This window comes from Pantherophis guttatus, chromosome 11 (assembly GCF_059756535.1).
Source record: "Pantherophis guttatus breed Tessera chromosome 11, ASM5975653v1, whole genome shotgun sequence".
Taxonomy (NCBI): Eukaryota; Metazoa; Chordata; class Lepidosauria; order Squamata; family Colubridae; genus Pantherophis; species Pantherophis guttatus.
The window spans coordinates 18,570,896-18,588,720 of record NC_142073.1 but is presented as its reverse complement, the minus strand read 5'-3'; the positions used below and the strand labels follow the sequence as shown (position 1 = coordinate 18,588,720).

The 17,825-nt window shown below is 43.4% G+C and overlaps 1 protein-coding gene across 2 annotated transcripts; it reads left to right on the top strand.

Annotated features, from left to right (window-relative positions):
- The first annotated feature begins 745 nt into the window (after positions 1–745).
- Positions 746–12,584, top strand: C11H16orf46 (chromosome 11 C16orf46 homolog). Of its 2 annotated transcripts, none has more exons than XM_087877308.1 (4): positions 746–1,191; positions 4,149–4,394; positions 7,231–8,316; positions 11,902–12,584. In XM_087877308.1, the coding sequence occupies exons 2-4, from the start codon at positions 4,185–4,187 to the stop codon at positions 12,571–12,573; spliced, it is 1,968 nt and encodes a 655-aa protein (XP_087733434.1). In that variant the 5' UTR covers positions 746–1,191; positions 4,149–4,184; the 3' UTR covers positions 12,574–12,584. The 2 variants fall into 2 exon arrangements, with proteins under 2 accessions (XP_087733434.1, XP_087733435.1); XM_087877309.1 differs by having other exon boundaries at positions 892–1,191; positions 7,231–7,869.
- The last annotated feature ends 5,241 nt before the right edge of the window (positions 12,585–17,825 follow it).

The following is a 17,825-nucleotide window of genomic DNA, read 5'->3' as shown; positions in this document are numbered from 1 at the left end:
GCAGTTCAGAGAACAGGCAAATACCACCTCTGGCTGGCCCCAGAGTGGGGAGGGAATGGGGATTTTGCAGTCTCCTTCCCCTGGAGTGGGGAGGGAATGGGGATTTTGCAGTATCCTTCCCCAGGAGTGGGGAGGGAATGGGGATTTTGCAGTATCCTTCCCCTGTCACGCCTACACAACCGGTAGTAAAAAAAATTGGATTTCACCACTGATTAAAAGGCAGAAGCTTTCCCGAGTGGGAGCTCATTTCATCAACAGAATTTGCTTTATCCATCTGATGAAGTGACTGCAACTTAGCAAAGCCTTCCTTCCTTCCTTCCTTCCTTCCTTCCTTCCTTCCTTCCTTCCTTCCTTCCTTCCTTCCTTCCTTCTGCCATCCAGCCATCTTTTCCCTCCCACCCTATACAAAAGCCAAGAAAAAGAAGGATGCATACAAAACGATACGAGAAGAAAAACTAAAACAGGAAGAGCGAACTAAAACTTTTTCAAGAGACAATATATATTTTGCAGACATCGGTCCATGGATAAATAGCCTGACTAGGTGGCTCAGGGGCTAAGACCTTGAGCTTGTCGATCAGAAAGGTCGGCGGTTCGAATCCCTAGTACAGGTCTCCTGCGTGAGCAGCGGGGATGGTGGTTGGACTAGATGACCTCCAAGGTCCCTTCCAACTCTGTTACTGTTTAAACGGAAGCCTTACGTCTCCTTTAATTCCACCCGGGCATCCCGGGTTGCACGGAGAGGCTCGGTAACCCTGGGCTGCCCTCTGAAGATGCTCGGGACCCCGGACGGGGTTGAGGAAGGGGAGACCTCCTCCTCCTCCTCCTCTCCCCAGCCCTCTCCCTCCCTCCGCTGATGGGCTGGTGCCCCCTCTCCTCCCCGCCGCCTGCTCCGGTCGCCCGGCAACGGCGGGGTCCCGGGCGACGAGGACAGAGGCGGGGGGCGGCGCGGGGACTGTGATCGCATCGGCGGCTCCATCTCCCCCGGCAGCACGACGCCAGCCGAGCCCGTCCTACTCCTCGGCGGCCGCCGCGTCCTCCTCGCCTCCCCCCCTGAGCGGCTGAACGGCGTCGGAGCTCTCGGAGGCGGCGGGACACGGGCGTTGCGGGCGGGGAGGGAGGGAAGGAAGGAAGGAAGGAAGGAAGGAAGGGAAGGAGCCCAAGGATCGGTCGGACGGCACGCGGGATTATGGGGTGAGTGCGGGGAGGCGGGCGAGAGGGCTCCTGAGCGGGTGCAGAGGGCCGGGCCGGCTTGGCTTCCTGCCAAGACCGATCCGGCCAAGTCTGGCTCCCGGAGAGGCTCCAGAACCCGGGCGGAAAGCCGCCAAGGTAACGGTTCTCCCGGCCGCGCGCGGAGCCCCTTCCACGGAAAGGAGCCGGGGACGAGATTGTTCCTGAGCAGGGGAAGAGTGCCGCCAAGGAAACGGCGCCCCTGACCCCCGATTCCCCCCCCCCCATGAAGCCCGGTATGGCTTCGGTGGAAAGCCGAGAGGAAAGGCTGCCGGAAGCTCCTGAGCAAGTGCAGAGTGCCTTCCCTACAGCGGGGGGGGGGGGGTTGGAAGTTAAAGAGGCCCTTAGTTCAAAGGCCAGGGTGGCTCTGGCTGGCCACGTTCAGCAAAAACGGAAGGGTGGGTGGGTCGAGGCTCTCCGCATCTTCTAACCCCCCCAACCTTCCCCCCCCCCCCGTACTCTCAAGCTTCAGTGGACTTCCGCAGGCTTCCCCAGTGCTAACTAGCAGGACAATACATTCAAGGAGTTGCCATTTGCACCCTCCCCCATAAGAAGGTGTGGGATGTTGAAGGCAAGGTACATATTTGGACGGTCAAAGAGGGACTGAGCCCCCCCTCCCAAACTCCGTAAAGGAGAGGGCAACAGAGAGAGCCAGTTGGGTCAGGTTATTTTGGCAGGCTAGAAAGCTGAAGAGTTGTGATTTGTAAAAAAAATAATAGAACAGAACAGAACGGAGGTCTTCAAACTTGGCAGCTTTAAGACTCGTACTCTTCAACTCCCAGGATTCAGGGAGTTGAAGTCCACAAGTCTTAAAACTGGCAAGTTTGAAGACCTCCGGAATAGAACAACAGAGTTGGAAGGGGCCATTTCAGAGGAATGGCTGACCAACATCTTCTTAAAAACTTCCAGTGTTGGAGCATTCGCAACTTCTGGTGGCAAGTTGTTCCACTGATTAATTGTTCCAACTGGCAGGAAATTTCTCCTTAGTTCTAGGTTGCTTCTCTCCTTGATCACTTTCCACCCATTGCTTTTTGTCTTGAATTCAGGTGCTTTGGAGAATAGCTTGACTCCCTCTTCTTTGGGGTAGCCCCTCAAATATTGGAACACTGCTATCATGTCACCCCTAATAAAGACGGGACACAAACAAACAAATAAAGCAAGCAAACATGGGAGGGGGGGATTGATGAGCTAGCAGGAAAAATGAGGAAGGAGAAGCAAAACAGGAAACTGAACTAGATCCAACCAATCCAAAAGTTTGGGCTGGTATGAGCATCCTTGTTGCCTCTTGAGAATCAATCCACATTCACATCCACACTGAAAGTGGGTGGAAGATTTGACTTTTTATCATATTTGTGTGTGTGTGTGTGTATGAAGAGTGTGAATAGAATAGGGTTAAGGTTAGGGTTATGGGATAGAATAGAGGAGCCTTGGTGGCGCAGCGGACTAAAGTGCTGTTAAGTAGCACTTAGTTGCCAGCTGCCTGCAATTACTGCAAGTTCAAATCTCACCAGGCTCAAGGTTGACTCAGCCTTCCATCCTTTTGAGGTAGGTAAATTGAGGACCCAGATTGTGGGATCAATAAGTTGACTTTGTATAAAAAAGAACACCGCTTAGGGGAGGGGGGGGTGAAAGCCCTACTAAGCAGGTATATACAAAAGTATGAAGGCTATTGCTTAACACATTGTAAGCCGCCCTGAGTCTCTGGAGAAGGGCGGCATATAAATCGAACCAATAAATAAATAAATAAATAAATAAATAAATAAATAAATAAATAAATAAATAAATAAGAATAGAATAGAATAGAATAGAATAGAATAGAATAGAATAGGTTGTTTAACAGAGTGACAGCATGGGGGAAAACACTGTCCGTGTGTCTAGTTGTTGGTTTTTTTTTAATTTGATTTATATGCCGCCCTTCTCCGGAGACAGGGCGGCTTACAATGCGTTAAGCAATAGCCTTCATACTTTTGTCTATTTATACAAAGTCAGCTTATTGCCCCCCACAATCTGGGTCCTTTTGGTGTGCAATGCCCTATAACCATGATGGCAAACCAATGGCATGTGTGGTGGAAGTGGCACTCCAGCTGTCGCCCGTTGCTCTTCCGGGTTCCAGCGCGCACATGCATGCCAGCCAGCTGCTCTTTGCGCAAGCATGAGCATCAGAAACCAGAAGACCAGGTGACCGGCACGCATATGCACGCTGGAAACCAGAAGCTCAGCTCAACTGCTCTTCCGGTTTTCGGTGCTTCCCCCACACGGTTGCTCCCATTTTGGCACTTGGTGCCGAAACGGTTCACCAACACTGCCCTATAATGTCGTTTTGAGGGTAGAAGTTGAAACAATTTATGTCCCAGATGTGAAGGGCCTGTAGCAGTGGTAAAATCCAATTTTTTTTACTACCGGTTCTGTGGGCGTGGCTTGGTGGGTGTGGTGCGGCTTGGTGGGTGTGGCAGGGGAAGGATACTGCAAAATCTCCATTCCCACCCCACTCCAGGGGAAGGATACTGCAAAATCCCTATTTCTACCCCACTCTGGGACCAGCCAGAGGTGGTATTTGCCGGTTCTCCGAACTGCTCAAAATTTCCGCTACCGGTTCTCCAGAAGCTGTCAGAACCTGCTGGATTTCACCCCTGGTCTGTAGATATTTTCACAGCCCTCTATGAAGATGAACTGTGCTAAGTGCATTTTTTCTTGAGATGAAACACAAGAGTAGGAGCCTGTGTTAAATAAATCTTATTTAACACATGGATGAGCTCATAAGGCTATTAAGTTGGAGTAAACCGTTCCTGACAAAGGTTAGCGGACTATCTATGCATTACCGCATCAAAGAAACCCAGTCAATTAAAACACCAAACTTTTTTTTTTCCACCCGTTGGGAGTTCATTTATGCTGATGTAAAATCCGTCCTCATCCACCTGCAGGCAGAAGGCGCACAACCAGCAGTGACAGCAACTGTTATGAATTCCTCTGGACAGAACCAAAGTGAAATCAACGCTGACAAAGCCGCAACCAAGCCGAGAAATGCGGAAACGGAGACTTGCTGCGTCTACCCCAATGAGAGGCGGGAGAGGAATCAGATTTACACCCTTTTGAGCATCAGCAATAGTGTAAATGAGCAAGAAGAAAGGCCCTTGGAGTGTGCGAATGGAACGGGATGGGAGGAAGCAGTAAGTCAATCAATTCTTGCTCTTAATTAACAGTAATTTCTTTTTTTTTAAAAAAATGTGCAAAAATAATGTACAGAACAGGTAGTCCTTGACTTACCATTTAGTGACCCTTCACAGTTATGACGGCACTGAAAAAAAGTGACTTAGGACCGTTTTTCACACTTGATTCCCAGTGATCAAACTTTGGACGCTGGGCAACCGGCTCATATTTATGATGGTCGCAGTGTCCCCGGGGGCTGGCTTAACAAATTCTTTTAATAATTTTAATTGCTTTTGTCTTTTTAAATCTGGGGCCAAACAGAGATATTTCTTTTAATTGTTTTTAATGTTTGTATTATATGTTTTTATCTGGCTGTACACCACCCTGAGTCCTCAGGGAGAAGGGCGGTATATAAATTTGAAATAAAATAAAATAAAATAAATAAAATGTAATCTCACCTTTTGTGACCTTTTGACCAGCACAGTCAATGAGGAAGCCTGATTCACTCAACAACTGTGTTAGTAATTTAACAACTGTGACTGATTCACTTAACAACTGTGGTAAGAAAAGCCGTAAAATGGGGCAAAGTAGACAAGGAGTGGCTGGGAGGGGAGGGGAGGGGCCGGTGAGGAGCCCCTCGATGTGAGTGATGTCGAGTTGGCCATGCCCACCCAGTCACATGACCCTCCCCCCCAACAAGCCACACCCACAGAACCGGTAAGGGAAAAATTTTAATTTCACCCCTGAGTGGCCCCCAAATTTTTGGGCACCAGGGACCAGTTCCGTGGAGAGATTTTTCCGTGGATCGGAGGGGGCGTGGTTTTGCATGCTGCCTGCATCCCGCGGACGGTGCTTTGCTTATTTACGCGGCCTGGTTTCTGGCATGCTGTGACCCGGTTGCCAGTCCACGGACCAGGGTTTTGGGGAGCCCTGTTTTAGTGGACAATTTCAGATTCCTCCAGTTGAACATGCCAGGGAGACAACTAGGCAAACCAATTGATGACGATCCAGAGAAATCAAGATGGTTGGGTGAGGTGTCTGGCATAGTCTTTTAGGGTATGTTCCAAGGACACAGTGCTTCCCTTCCTCGCAGGAGTCGTCTCAGGTTTTGGTGCAAGATGCCGACGCGCGTGATTTTAAGCAGAAAGAGGGGAGAACAAAAGCCACGAGAGGCCTATTTTGGAGCCACCGTTAAATCCTGTGATTCATTCCAGAGCTGCCAAAGGGGTTGTTAAAATGCTTCACTGGATAAAGAGAAGTGCTTTTGAATGGCCTGAAAACGTCATTCTTACTGCATCGTTCCAGAGAAAGACTCTTGTTTCTCTACACCCAGCTTGAATTTTAAACTTACACAGTTGCGGTCCTTACGACCACAACTGAGCCCAAAATTTCTGCGGCTAATTGAGATATTTGTTGAGTTTTTGCCCCATTTTATGACCTTTGTTGCCACCGTTGTTAAGGGAATCACTGCAGGGGTTGAGTTAGTACCATGGTTGATATAAGCGAATCTGGTTTCCCCATTGACTTTGCTTGTCAGGAGGTGGCAAAAGGAGATTGTGTGACCCTGGACAGAGCAACTGTCATAAATATGAACCAATTGCCAAACATCTGAATTCTGATCACCTATCCAATGGGGCTGCTGCAATGGTTTTAAGTGTGAAAAGCGGTCAGAAGTCCCATTTTTCGTGCTGTTGTAACTTCGAATGGTCACTAAACGAATGATGTTCGTCCATCGTGTTCGAAGAGGACCTTGACATCTAACAGCTTGTGGGCTGTCCACGATGTGTCCGCAGGTGGCTGGTAAGGCCTATATGGGCACGAAATGTTCTGCCACTAAATGAATAGGTTATAAGTCGAGCACTTTACACTACCTGTAAGTGCTTTTACTAGAAGGTCTGATCATTTCATCCTTTAAAACTGTAGTTTCATTCACGACACGCCATTTCCTCATAGGGTTTGCTCATAAGAGCCGTGGTGGCGCAGTGGTTAGAGTGCAGTACTGCAGGGTACTTCTGCTAACTGCTAGCAGTTTGGCAGTTCAGGTCCCACCGGCTCAAGGTTGACTCAGCCTTCCATCCTTCCGAGATGGGTAAAAAAAGGACCCAGATTGTTGGGGGCAATAGGCTGACTCTGTAAAACCGCTTAGCGAGGGCTGTAAAAGCACTGTGAAGTGGTACCGTGTTTCCCCGAAAATAAGACCCTGTCTTATATTTTTTTGAACCGTGAAATAAGCGCTTGGCCTTGTTGCCATGAGCTCAAAAGCCCGATTGGGCTTATTATCAAGGGATGTCTTATTTTGGGGGAAACAGGATATATACCATATTTTTTTGGAGTATAAGACGTACCGGAGTATAAGACGCACCTTAGTTTTTGGGGAGGAAAATAAGAAAAAAGCTGATTGGCAGGTGGATCGGCCTCCCGGAATACCCCCAATCAGCTGTTCCCAGAGGTGAATTTTAGCAACAGGTTCCTTGGTTGTGAGTTCTGTGCCTTGCTTTTTTTTTTGCTTTTTTCCCTGCCTCTGAAACTTCTGAAACTCCGTTTCAGAAAAAAACTTTTTCTGCCTCTGAAAGCCTCCGAAACAGAGCTTCAGAAAAAAAAAAGCCTCTGAAGCTCTGTTTGGGGGCTTCTTTTCTGAAGCTTCATTTCAGAGGCTTCTTTCAGCCTCTGAAATCTCCATTTGCGAGCCTGGGCGGGGCTACATTCGGAGTATAAGACGCATGCAGATTTTCATCCTCTTTTTTGGGGGGAAAAAGTGCGTCATATACTCCCAAAAATACGGTAAGTCTAAGTGCTATTGCTACCATCCCCAGGCCTTTTTGCTGAATACTGTTTTTCCTCCTTTCGCGTCTTCAGGTCCAAAGCTGGAGCAAAACAGCCCCGTTCGCTTACCTTCAATTACAAAAGAAAGCCCGAAAGTCCAAGACAAGTGAATCCATCAATAGATGCCTTTACTGCTTAGATCTGATGCAAGGTGTGGAACCGGAGCCCAAAAATATCGTCCAAGTCAAATCTGATTTCAAACTCAACCCAAGCGCTGCCACGGGCAGCTCTCCAGAAAAAAAACAGACTTTGCTTTACTCTAATTCAGTCACAACTACTGCTACTCCTCCTCCTCCTTCTGCAACAGATGAGCCTAAGAAAGAAACAGAATATAGCAAATTGCACTCTATTCAAATGTCCCAAGGAGAAAAGAAAAGAATGGTCTTGAGAGAAGCCCAAGTTTCCCTGAGTGAAAAAAAGTTATTTCTCCTGAAAGAGAATCTGCTGTTCCCAGCAGAAAAGAAACCGGTGCCCATAAAGGAATATAACATCCTGTCACCGGGAAAACCCCAAAGTCTAGAAACAATCAAGACCAAAGAGATAAGGAACCACGAGCCTCTTCTGTGGAATCAGTCTGGCACTGAAATCACTGCTAAGTCATCATTGGTCCTGCCACCCCTGAAGGATGCCACGCTCAGACACAGTCTGGATAACTCTCCAAAGAAAAGTAAGGTAGTTAATCCCCAGGCCGGTGAGAAAACCTTCCATGCTTTTGCGGAGACGGTTTCCTGCCCTCAGTTTTTAAAATCCAAGCAGCTCAAGGGCCAGCCGAGGATAGAGGCCGTGTACGATGCGGTGAAGGAGCAGATAAAAATGCACGAGATAGCCTCCGCTTTCGTACCGAGGCTTGCCAAGACTTCACTCCTCTCGAGGCATTTGGATCGGGGCTACTGGCACTGTGGTTTTTTGCCGGAGAGGAAAAGTCTAACCTTGAGCAGTTCAGTTCAGCTGAGAAGACACGGGCATCTCCACAGCAGCCATTCCCTGCATGCGAAAGGAACCCACGCCGGCAAAGCCAATGAAATTAGGAGCAGGAGTTACAATGGAAGCAAACAGGAAGGAAGTCAGGCCAAATCTCTGGACATCCCACTGCTTTCTGGACTGTTCCCTTCCTTAACGGTCAGCCGGATTGGGTTAACAGCACTGCCTTCTAGGCTGACCTGACTTTCTTAATTTGTAATTTAGTGTCGAGACGTTAATAGATTTGGTTGGCTCGCTGTATATGAGAACTAATATGGAAGGTTCCCTATTAAGCAGACTGGATTGTTATTATTATCATCCATGTTTAGAGGCAACCTCTCCATACCTTCGGAAGAAAAATTAACTGACTGCTTGGTCAGCTACTCTAAAGCCATAATTTCCCTGGCACTTCAAATGTGTGTTGTTAAAGTTACCGACTCTTAAGCCAGGGGTGTCCAACCTTGGCAAATTTAAGATTGTGGACTTCAACTTCCCGAATTCCCCAGCTGGCATGGCCGACTGGGGAACTTCTGGGATTGAAATTCACAGATCTTAAAAGTTGGCAAGATTGGACACCCCTGCTTTTTTTTTAAAAAAAAAGCCTTGAAGTTGCTTTGCTTTCAGGAGAAAATTTACCACAATATTTTTGTTATGGTTAAAAGTGTACCCACCTAGCTCACCGAGGGTACTGAGGACGGGGTTTTAGCCCTGCCAATCTCTCATGTGCAACTATAAAATGATTCAGATTATACTGTAGTCGTTGGGCCATATATGTGGAGAGGACCACTGCAGAACGAACAGGATCGTATGCTTCGGTCTCTCCTAGGCGTCTTTGACTCAAATCTTGCCTTGTTTTAAAGTTGCACACTTAAGAGACTCTCGAGAAAAATGCAGTTTGTAAATTTAACCAGATGCGCTTTATGAGCTCATCTTGGTAGGTCAACAATCTGGACAATATTTCACCGAAGGTAGAAAAAAATGCCCACTGATCTTTAGGTGGAACCTTTAAGCCACTTTTAGATGCTGTTAAGAATTTAGTTTTGAACTTGCCTTTTGATTTAAATGTTTAAGCAATTTATAGATATGTCAGTATGTGAAGATGTTTATTTGTTTGGGGATTTTGTCTTTGTTTTTTGGTTTGTATGTAATTTTGACTTCTGTGTCTTGCTTAGGACTTTTCTTACCATGCCAAATTAGATAACTTACCTTGTTTTACCATCTAGATAGCTTCAATAAATTCTTTTCTGAATGCACTCTTGACAGGTTCCTCAGTATTTCAGTTCAAGGTATTTTCCTGTCAGTAACTTACCATAATTATCTTACGTTACCTGATGTAGTTTGAATAACGGGAAGGTAACAACAGTTCTGGACATCAAATTGCAAGAGACTCTAATCTCATTTTAAAATCTTGATTTGGGGAATCTGCCTAGATTCAATTAGCTGTCAGAAAGTCTTCCAAGTAATTCTTAGAAAGATTTTTGCCAAGAAAATCCTTTTCTTGGTTTTAAAGAAATAATATTCCTGGGAACATGCACTTGGAGGGCTCATACCCAAATAATTTGAAAGTTGCATGGTTATACCCCAAGAAAATGATATAGAAAACATGCAGGCTTGGTTGATAGAATGCTTCAATTATTCTAGGATCTACCGCAATGCTTACTATTTGTGTCCATGAACAGTAAAATCCTATGTTACGTTTGACTAGGAAAATCCAGGCCTGTCCCTGGTTTGTTACAAAACTGGCCATAACAGTCTCAAGACTGAGAAAATCTATACTTACAAATGAACTTTATATTAATTGCAGTGGGTATGAGAATGGCATCACTATCAATTTTGGGGGGCAAAGGTCAGAAATTATAACTGAACTGACACCATGGATAAGAAAAGAAAAATAAAACAGAAGAAAAAAAAATAGAAAGAAAAATGGTTTTGTTTGATACATGTATGTAATAAAGTTAAATTAGGAAACCATGCTTAACAGTTTATAGTTTTTTGTATCAAAAGTAAAAAATATCATTAAGGATCTGTCAAAAAGAATATTTAAAGCGGAACTTACTCTTAGATAAAAGCAGGTTTAGGATTAGCTTAGATGTCCCATTTCTTTGGGAGTGGTTTAAGAGGGCAGTATTCTACTGTTTTGTTTGCTGTAAAACTTCACTTAATTTGACTAGTTCCTAAATAAACATACATCTACTATGACTTTGGAGTTAGTGGGAACTATAGGTATTTAACACTGTTTGAGAGCCAGTTTAGCGTAGTGGTTAAGGCATCAGGCTAGAAACTGGGAGAATATGAGTTCTAGTCCCACCTTAGTAGGTGACTTTGGGCCAGTCACTTTCCCTCAGCCCTAGGAAAGAGGCAATGGGCAATTACTTCTGAAAAACCTTCCTGCATGGAGAGCAGGAACTTCTCCATGTAGTTTCTGAGAATCAGACATGATTGAATGGAATAAACAAACAAACAAGCACTATTTAATTGAAGCCCCAATTAATCTTTTTCTGCTCTCCAAAAAGAACTGTTACAATTTATGTTACTACAGAACTAATTAGGTTTTAAAATAAAATATTTATTTAAAATCTACACATATCATAGCAAACACTTTACTTTTAGCAGCATTCTCTCTCTCACACACACACACACTCACACAAAGTTTTTAATTCTCCTAAAAATTAACTAATTTTTTAGTTAATAGCAATAGCACCTAAGACTTATACACTGCTTCATAGAATTTTATAGCCCTCTCTAATCTATTTACAGAGTCAGCTTATTGCCCCTAACAATCTAAGTCCTCATTTTCCTGACCTCAGAAGGATGGAAGGCTGAGTCAACCCTGAACCCCATCAGGATCAAACTCCAAGCTGTGGGCAGAGTTAGCCTGCAATACTACAGTCTAACCACTGTGCCACCATGACTTCTAACATAGCAAATGAGTTTTTATTGGCCGTTTTTTTAAGGAATCTGTAGGCATGCAAAAAGGGGTGGAAACCCTGCAGTATGCAGAATGGCAAAATACAGGCCTCCTCTTTAGATATATTAACAAATTTGAAACCACTATGGATGGAAACCAGTTATGTAAAGATGAGGACTTGTTTTTCTTGACAACATGCTAGCTAGAAGAAAAAAAAAAAGAAACAAACAGATTTCGGTATTTGATATAAATAAATAGACCAGCACTAAATTATGAAATGTCCATATAAATTTGTAATATGGCCTGGAACACAGAAGGCGAGAAAATCCTTGTACACAAAAAGATATATTTTAAATGCCCCATTGATCACACAAATGACTCATGTAAGGCCTTTCAGTTAGCGGTACTTAATTTTGGGGTGATGTACTAAGAGGTCCTTATTAATTTCCCAGTTTCTTGAGATCCATTAACTTAATACAGAGCTCCAGTTTAATAGGCGAGGTTGTAATTTTCAAGTGAAATCTCTCTGGCATGGGAAAGCGCCTTAAGACACCATGGGAAAGGTTGAAAGCTTTCTCCAATTTACAGTTTACCCAAATTCCATGAAACTGAGGTCTGGAAAAGTCATGCCCTGTTTTCCTCAAAATAAGACATCCCCTGATAATAAGCCCAATCGGGCTTTTGAGCGCATGGCAATAAGGTCAGGCGCTTATTTCAGGGTTCAAAAAAAATATAAGACAGGGTCTTATTTTCGGGGAAACATGGTAGTTTTGGTATAGTCACGAAGTTTCTTTACACTAATAAAAAGAAGGTTCCATCTTTTTTCGCCCCACTAGGAACCAAGCTGGGAAAAAGTTACTCCTTTCATTTGCTGTGAGACCCCAAAGCGGCCCAAGAAGTCAAAGGTAACTCAGCCAACCTCAAGTCTACCTCACCAGAATGTGTCACAGTCTCTTAAGAAAAACGTGTCTCGGGGAACCAACCAACAACCAAGCCTGGATTGCAAATTCACCAAGGGAGAACCCATCGCGAGCAGCAGAAAGGCTGGCGTTTCCTGCGTCAAGCCTTACACCTACATCCCAACGATGAATGCCAACCCGGACGGAGAAAGGGTAAGAGGAAAACTAGACTCCATTCAGACGTTCCTAGGTGAGAAAAGGACTCTGCCGATTAAGGAGTATGAAATCAAGTATTCCCAGCAGGCGGAAGAGGAGGTCCTGAGCGTGCCAAAAGCGAGCCAAGGCCACCCTCCCAGCAGCGTGGGCTGCATCACTTTAAATGCACTGTTGGTCATCCAGCCGGAAGCTGGCATCATCAACCTGCACCTGCAGCCCCCTCCTAAACCTAAAGCAGCTGTGGTCAAGAGATCGGACAAGAGGCACGGCGCTTCAACTCACGTCGTCTCTCGCAGCTATGCTGCGAAAGAAGCCAAAGAAAAGAATCAAAACAAAGTAGATATAGATCATATGGTGAAAAAGCAAATACAAAAATCATGTACCGCTCTCTGATTTGTCCAGGATGCACGAGTGTTCTGTTTTGTCCTTTCTTTGCACGGCACAGAAAACGAAAACTACAAAGCCCTGGCTTTGGCTAAACCACATAGGTTCCCTATTTATTGTCTTATCTTCAGAAACACAGAGATTATTTACAAGGACGGCACGGCGTCAGTAGTAGGCACCCACCTTAAATAATGGGTAGAATTATTCACAAGGGAGTAATCGTTGGCAAGGGTCAAACTTTAATCAGAGAATCTGAAGAGCTGTAGAACATGATGTACTTGCATTCTTGCTTGGGTGTTGCAACTTTTCAGATTGTTATGTCCCTTGAAAAGTTCCCCTTTAAGAATTTTAAAATTCTTCAAGACAGAAAGAGTTACCATACTGCCTCTCCCTCTATGGAAGCAGTTTGTAAGGTAATGGGCCTCAGAGGCGACACGGCATGGAGTCTCAATGAATCATGAATCCTTTCAGAAAGACAATGGCGATTCCCAGTACACCTTTTCTCCAGCTAACCATCAATGAATACAGTTTGGGTAATCCGGTAACTCAGCTTGGGTTATACCGAAGCCAACCTCCCATATCTATAGCATGCTAAGGAATTTAGGACTAAATAATGGAATACATCAGATTGGACATTACGGCAGATTCGTTAAGGCTCTTATCCAGAGGTGGGCTTCAAAAATTTTAGCAAGGGGTTCTCTGCCTGGTTGTTGGGTGGGTGTGGCCATGGCCTAGTTAACCTCCTGCACCACGGCTTTTTGCCCTCCCCGGGCTCTGGAGGCTTTCTTCAATGGCAGTTGTATAAATGTCATATTAATCTGCAATACTCATGACCTCACAACTATTACCTCATAACTTTCAGCCCCACCAAATGAAAATAATGGGATTTTAAAATGCTACACTTGTAGATCGTAATCTAAAATATTTAACAAATTTAATTAATTTAAACGTACATGCTTCTGATATTTTTGCTTAACAGATCAACCAAGTCCTACAATGGTATAAAAATATTTGGGTCTAGATTACGTAATTAACACAATATAAAAATAGGTGATAAGAATACATGATATGTTTGTGGAGGCGATAGATTAACGTGCCACTGATAAAATATCCCAAGCATTTGTGTCTTTTCCTCCTGTTTAAAGGAGGAAAACAAAGCTGGTTTAGTGCATACTATCTTTGAATAATACACTAGGAAATTAAACGTCTTAGTGATGTTTGTTTGGACATTTTTATTTATATGAAGACCTGGATCCAAAAACACTTTTACTGAAGAACATAACGATAGTTTTTCACAGACATCTCCAATATTTATCTATCTATATGGTTAGTACTTCCTTGTGGCATTTAAAAAGCCTTATTTAATGTGGAATTTTCTAGATGTATTGGGGATGTATCTCCCCCAAATATCTAGCTAACTGGTGAATTCCATAGTAGTAGAACACAATGTGCTAGTGTGACTGTGATTATTTTCCATTATTTAAAACAAGAGTATCCCCATTTATATAGCCATAACTCTTCTTCTTAAATATCATGTATTAAAGGGGTGTCCAACCTTAGTAACTTTAAGATCTATGGACTTCAACTCCCAGAATAGCAATAGCACTTAGGTTTATATACCGTTTCACAGTACTTTTCAGTCATCTCTAGGTGGTTTACAGAGTCAGCATATTTGCCCTCAACAATCTGGGCCCTCATTTTACCGATCTTGGAAGGATGAAAGGCTGAGTTAACCTTGAGCAAGAATTGAACAGCCAAACTGCTGGCAGCCAGCAAAAGTAGCCTGCAGTACTGCATTCTAACCACTGCACCACCATGGCTCTTAATTTCCCATGGTATGGCTGGCTGTGGAATTCTGGGAGTTGAAGTCCACAGGTCTTAAAAAGTTGCTATGGTTGGATACTTCTGATCTATTATATTTGCACAGAATTCATTCCCCCTCAATGCGGTGGGCACTTACTCTCCCCAAAACTATTTAAAAGTGACTGGTGAATAAGTGCACGTATATTCTCCTTCCCAACACAGTTTTAATTCTCTTTTTAGCACCAACACTTTTGTTTTTATAGAAACATACAGAATAAACAGAAACGAGTACTAGAGAATAGCAATTTTACTGAGGGAAGAGTGTCAGAGGAAGCTCTGCTCTTGTTCATTGTGCAAGAAGCATTAAAGTGTCAGACATCTGTGTGAACAGCAATAGCACTTAGACTTATATATTGCTTCGTAGTGCTTTTACAGCCCTCTCTAAGCGGTTTACAGAGTCAGCATATCACCCCCAACAATCTGGGTCCTCATTTTACCCACCTTGGAAGGATGGAAGGCTGAGTCAACCTTGAGCCTTAGTGAGATCTGGACTGCCGAACTGCAGCTAGCAGTCAGCTGAAGTAGCCTGCAGTGCTGCACTCTAACCACTGCGCCACCTCGGCTCTTCAGTAATGAATGTTTGTTTCCTCTTTGCAATTCATATTTAGTTGCCTTCAAGTGAGTGTGCCTTTATCGAGGTACAAAAAAACAAAATCAACAACCCAGAAGCTTGTGCAATTTTAACAGATGCAAGAGTTAACAATCCTATCTGATCTTCGGGAAACCGACCACAAAGTCGAAGCGGAAAAGTAAAACTTTTTTCCTAACCCCAAAGGAAAATTAGTCACAAACTTGGCAGAAAGGAAGCAGCATTGAAAAGTGGGGGGGAAAAATACGGTAACCTCTATCAACTGTCAGCAAGAGCTCAAAACTCTCCATAAAGGGAAGAAGCCACAATTTTTATTTTCAATTTTTCTATCACTTTCTCCCTTCCTCCAATTCTCCATGAAGCCGCATTGTTTTCTTATGCCTCTCCCCCTCACCCCCTCAAAAAAAATTACTGGCTGATAGTATAAATGTCACTTCCTGGCGATTTAAACCGGGCGGATCCATCATTTCCCAGGCAATTAACAATGGGTGGGAATGCAGAGTTCACAGCATTGCACAACAGGGTGTCTGATTAGACTGTAATTTCAGATTCCAGAGCGGTGCTCCCAGTGAGTAAATCTTCCTCCCTCTAAATAACTCCCTGTCTATGGAAAGCTAGTTGTTAAACTCGTTTTTCCAACAAACCAGCTTTCTAAACTGATGGTGCCTGTGTAGAAATGCATTCAGACGTGCGCATCAGGAAAGCCTCTGCACCACTTCCTCCAGAGCCCCATCTGCTCATTCAGAATCGCATCCTAGTCAATTTTCATAAAGCCAGAGGATTATAAGGAAGAGATTCAACTGAATGTGCCTTTCAGGTATAGAATCAAAACAGAGGCTACAGCTGACTCTTAAAACTGGCTCACTTGGTGGAGGTGGCACATTTTTAGTACAGTTTTTAAGAATATTTTGTGTAGCTTTTAATATTTTAATTGTGTTTTACCTGCTTTATAACTTGGGAGACACCCGGAATCACCTTGTAGGGGAGATGAGCGGCATAAACATTTAATAAATAAATAATGATAATAAATAAAACTCTTCTGGCAACTTTTCAAAGCAACGAAAAGACCCCATGGGCCCTTTCAGAGTGGATGCAACAGTAATGAATTTCATCCTACATCTTGCAGTAATTTAGAATAAGAATAGAGTTGGAAGGAAACTTGGGAGGTCTTCTAGTCCAGCCCCCTTGCTGAAGCTGGAGAACCTACACCATCTCACACAAGTGACTGTCCATTCGCTTAAAACCTCCAGTGATGGAGTTCCCACGATTTCTGGTGGCAAGTTGTTCCACTGGTTAATTGTCATCACTGTTAGGAAGTTTCTCCTTAATTCCAGATTGCTTCTCTCTGTCAAAGGACCTGCAAAGGATTTCTTTCAAAGGACTCCTCTGAACAATACCACAGCATTATTTTTCTCACGTCGAAATATTATCCAAAGTTACTTTCTACACATTAGGATGCTGATTTTTTTAATTTCTTGCTCACTTCACTTCTCTAACCCTTTCTAAAACCTGCTTTCCACAACTTTCAATAGTTGCAGAGGCATTGTCTTCACCTCCTGTCTTTTAACCATCTCTTGCCCTGCAACATTTTAAATACAACTGTGAAGTATCTGTCTTCAGGTACTTAAAACATATGAGACAGACCTATGGCAAAGGAACATTTACACACCCTCATGCAAATATTTCACATGTAGTTGCTTGCAACTGTTATTTGTTAGGGCCTTATGTGGAGAGCAACTTATCAGACTGCATTCATGTTTAATGAGCAACCTGTAGGACTGCATTCATGTTTTAATGTCTAAAGATTGAAATTAAAGTTTTGGCCCTCATTAATTCTGATGCTGCATTGAAACAGGACTAGATCCCTTAAAATTTAAATTTAGGAACCGATAAAAGGTGTGTTTATTACATGGAATGTACATGTATTGAACCAAGTGTGCAAACAAAACCATTGTAATATGAGGAATAGGCCTTTTATCTCAAAACTGTAGCTAAGATTAATAACATCAATAGGCATTTCTAACAAATAATTAAAAGACAGATGTAGCTCGTTTTTGTCAACAATATATTGAATGCAAATTGTTTTTTTTAAGGGCTTGGTAGTTTGTTTGAAAAACAGCTCAGAAAAAGGGACAATTTACCTGCGATATCAAAACTTCGAGACTATAAGTGACTTGTAGTTACAAGCATTTATCTTTCTAAAACAATTCTGATAATATACCACTAAGCCAAGTTAATCATGCCTGGATCTTACTAAACGCCTGTACAGTCGTCATGATTTTTAAAAAATTTGGATATTTCACACTGGCAGATAAGACCAGCACATGGCTAGAAATGATCCTACAACTGCAAAATTAAAGGCTGTAGCAGAAGTTAAGATACCAAACTCCCTTTGATAAACTCTTTATTAGTCACAATTAAAGATGATGTTCTTGTATAAGATAAACGCCTATTTGAACAACAGACTATGAAAGTGATGGAAGATATCTATTTTGGAACAAACTCAATAGCTCTTCCTAGTACCCTTATATAAGAGGTACCTGTAATGATAATGTATGATTTCCAAAGCTTACTCAACACCCTTCAGTTCTATATCCCCCCCAAAAAGTGGTGTTATTAGCTAGTTTTAGAAAATACACTTTTCCCAAAAGGCTTCCACAATTTTGGCCACTACTGTAGACATACGTAGATTTCAAGACTAGCGCAATGAACCCAGAAGAATGAAACTGTCCCTTTCCCCCAACTTTAAGGATAAACATACAGATTGATTGACACGGGCAGTTGGAAAGGATCCACGAGGGCACAGAAG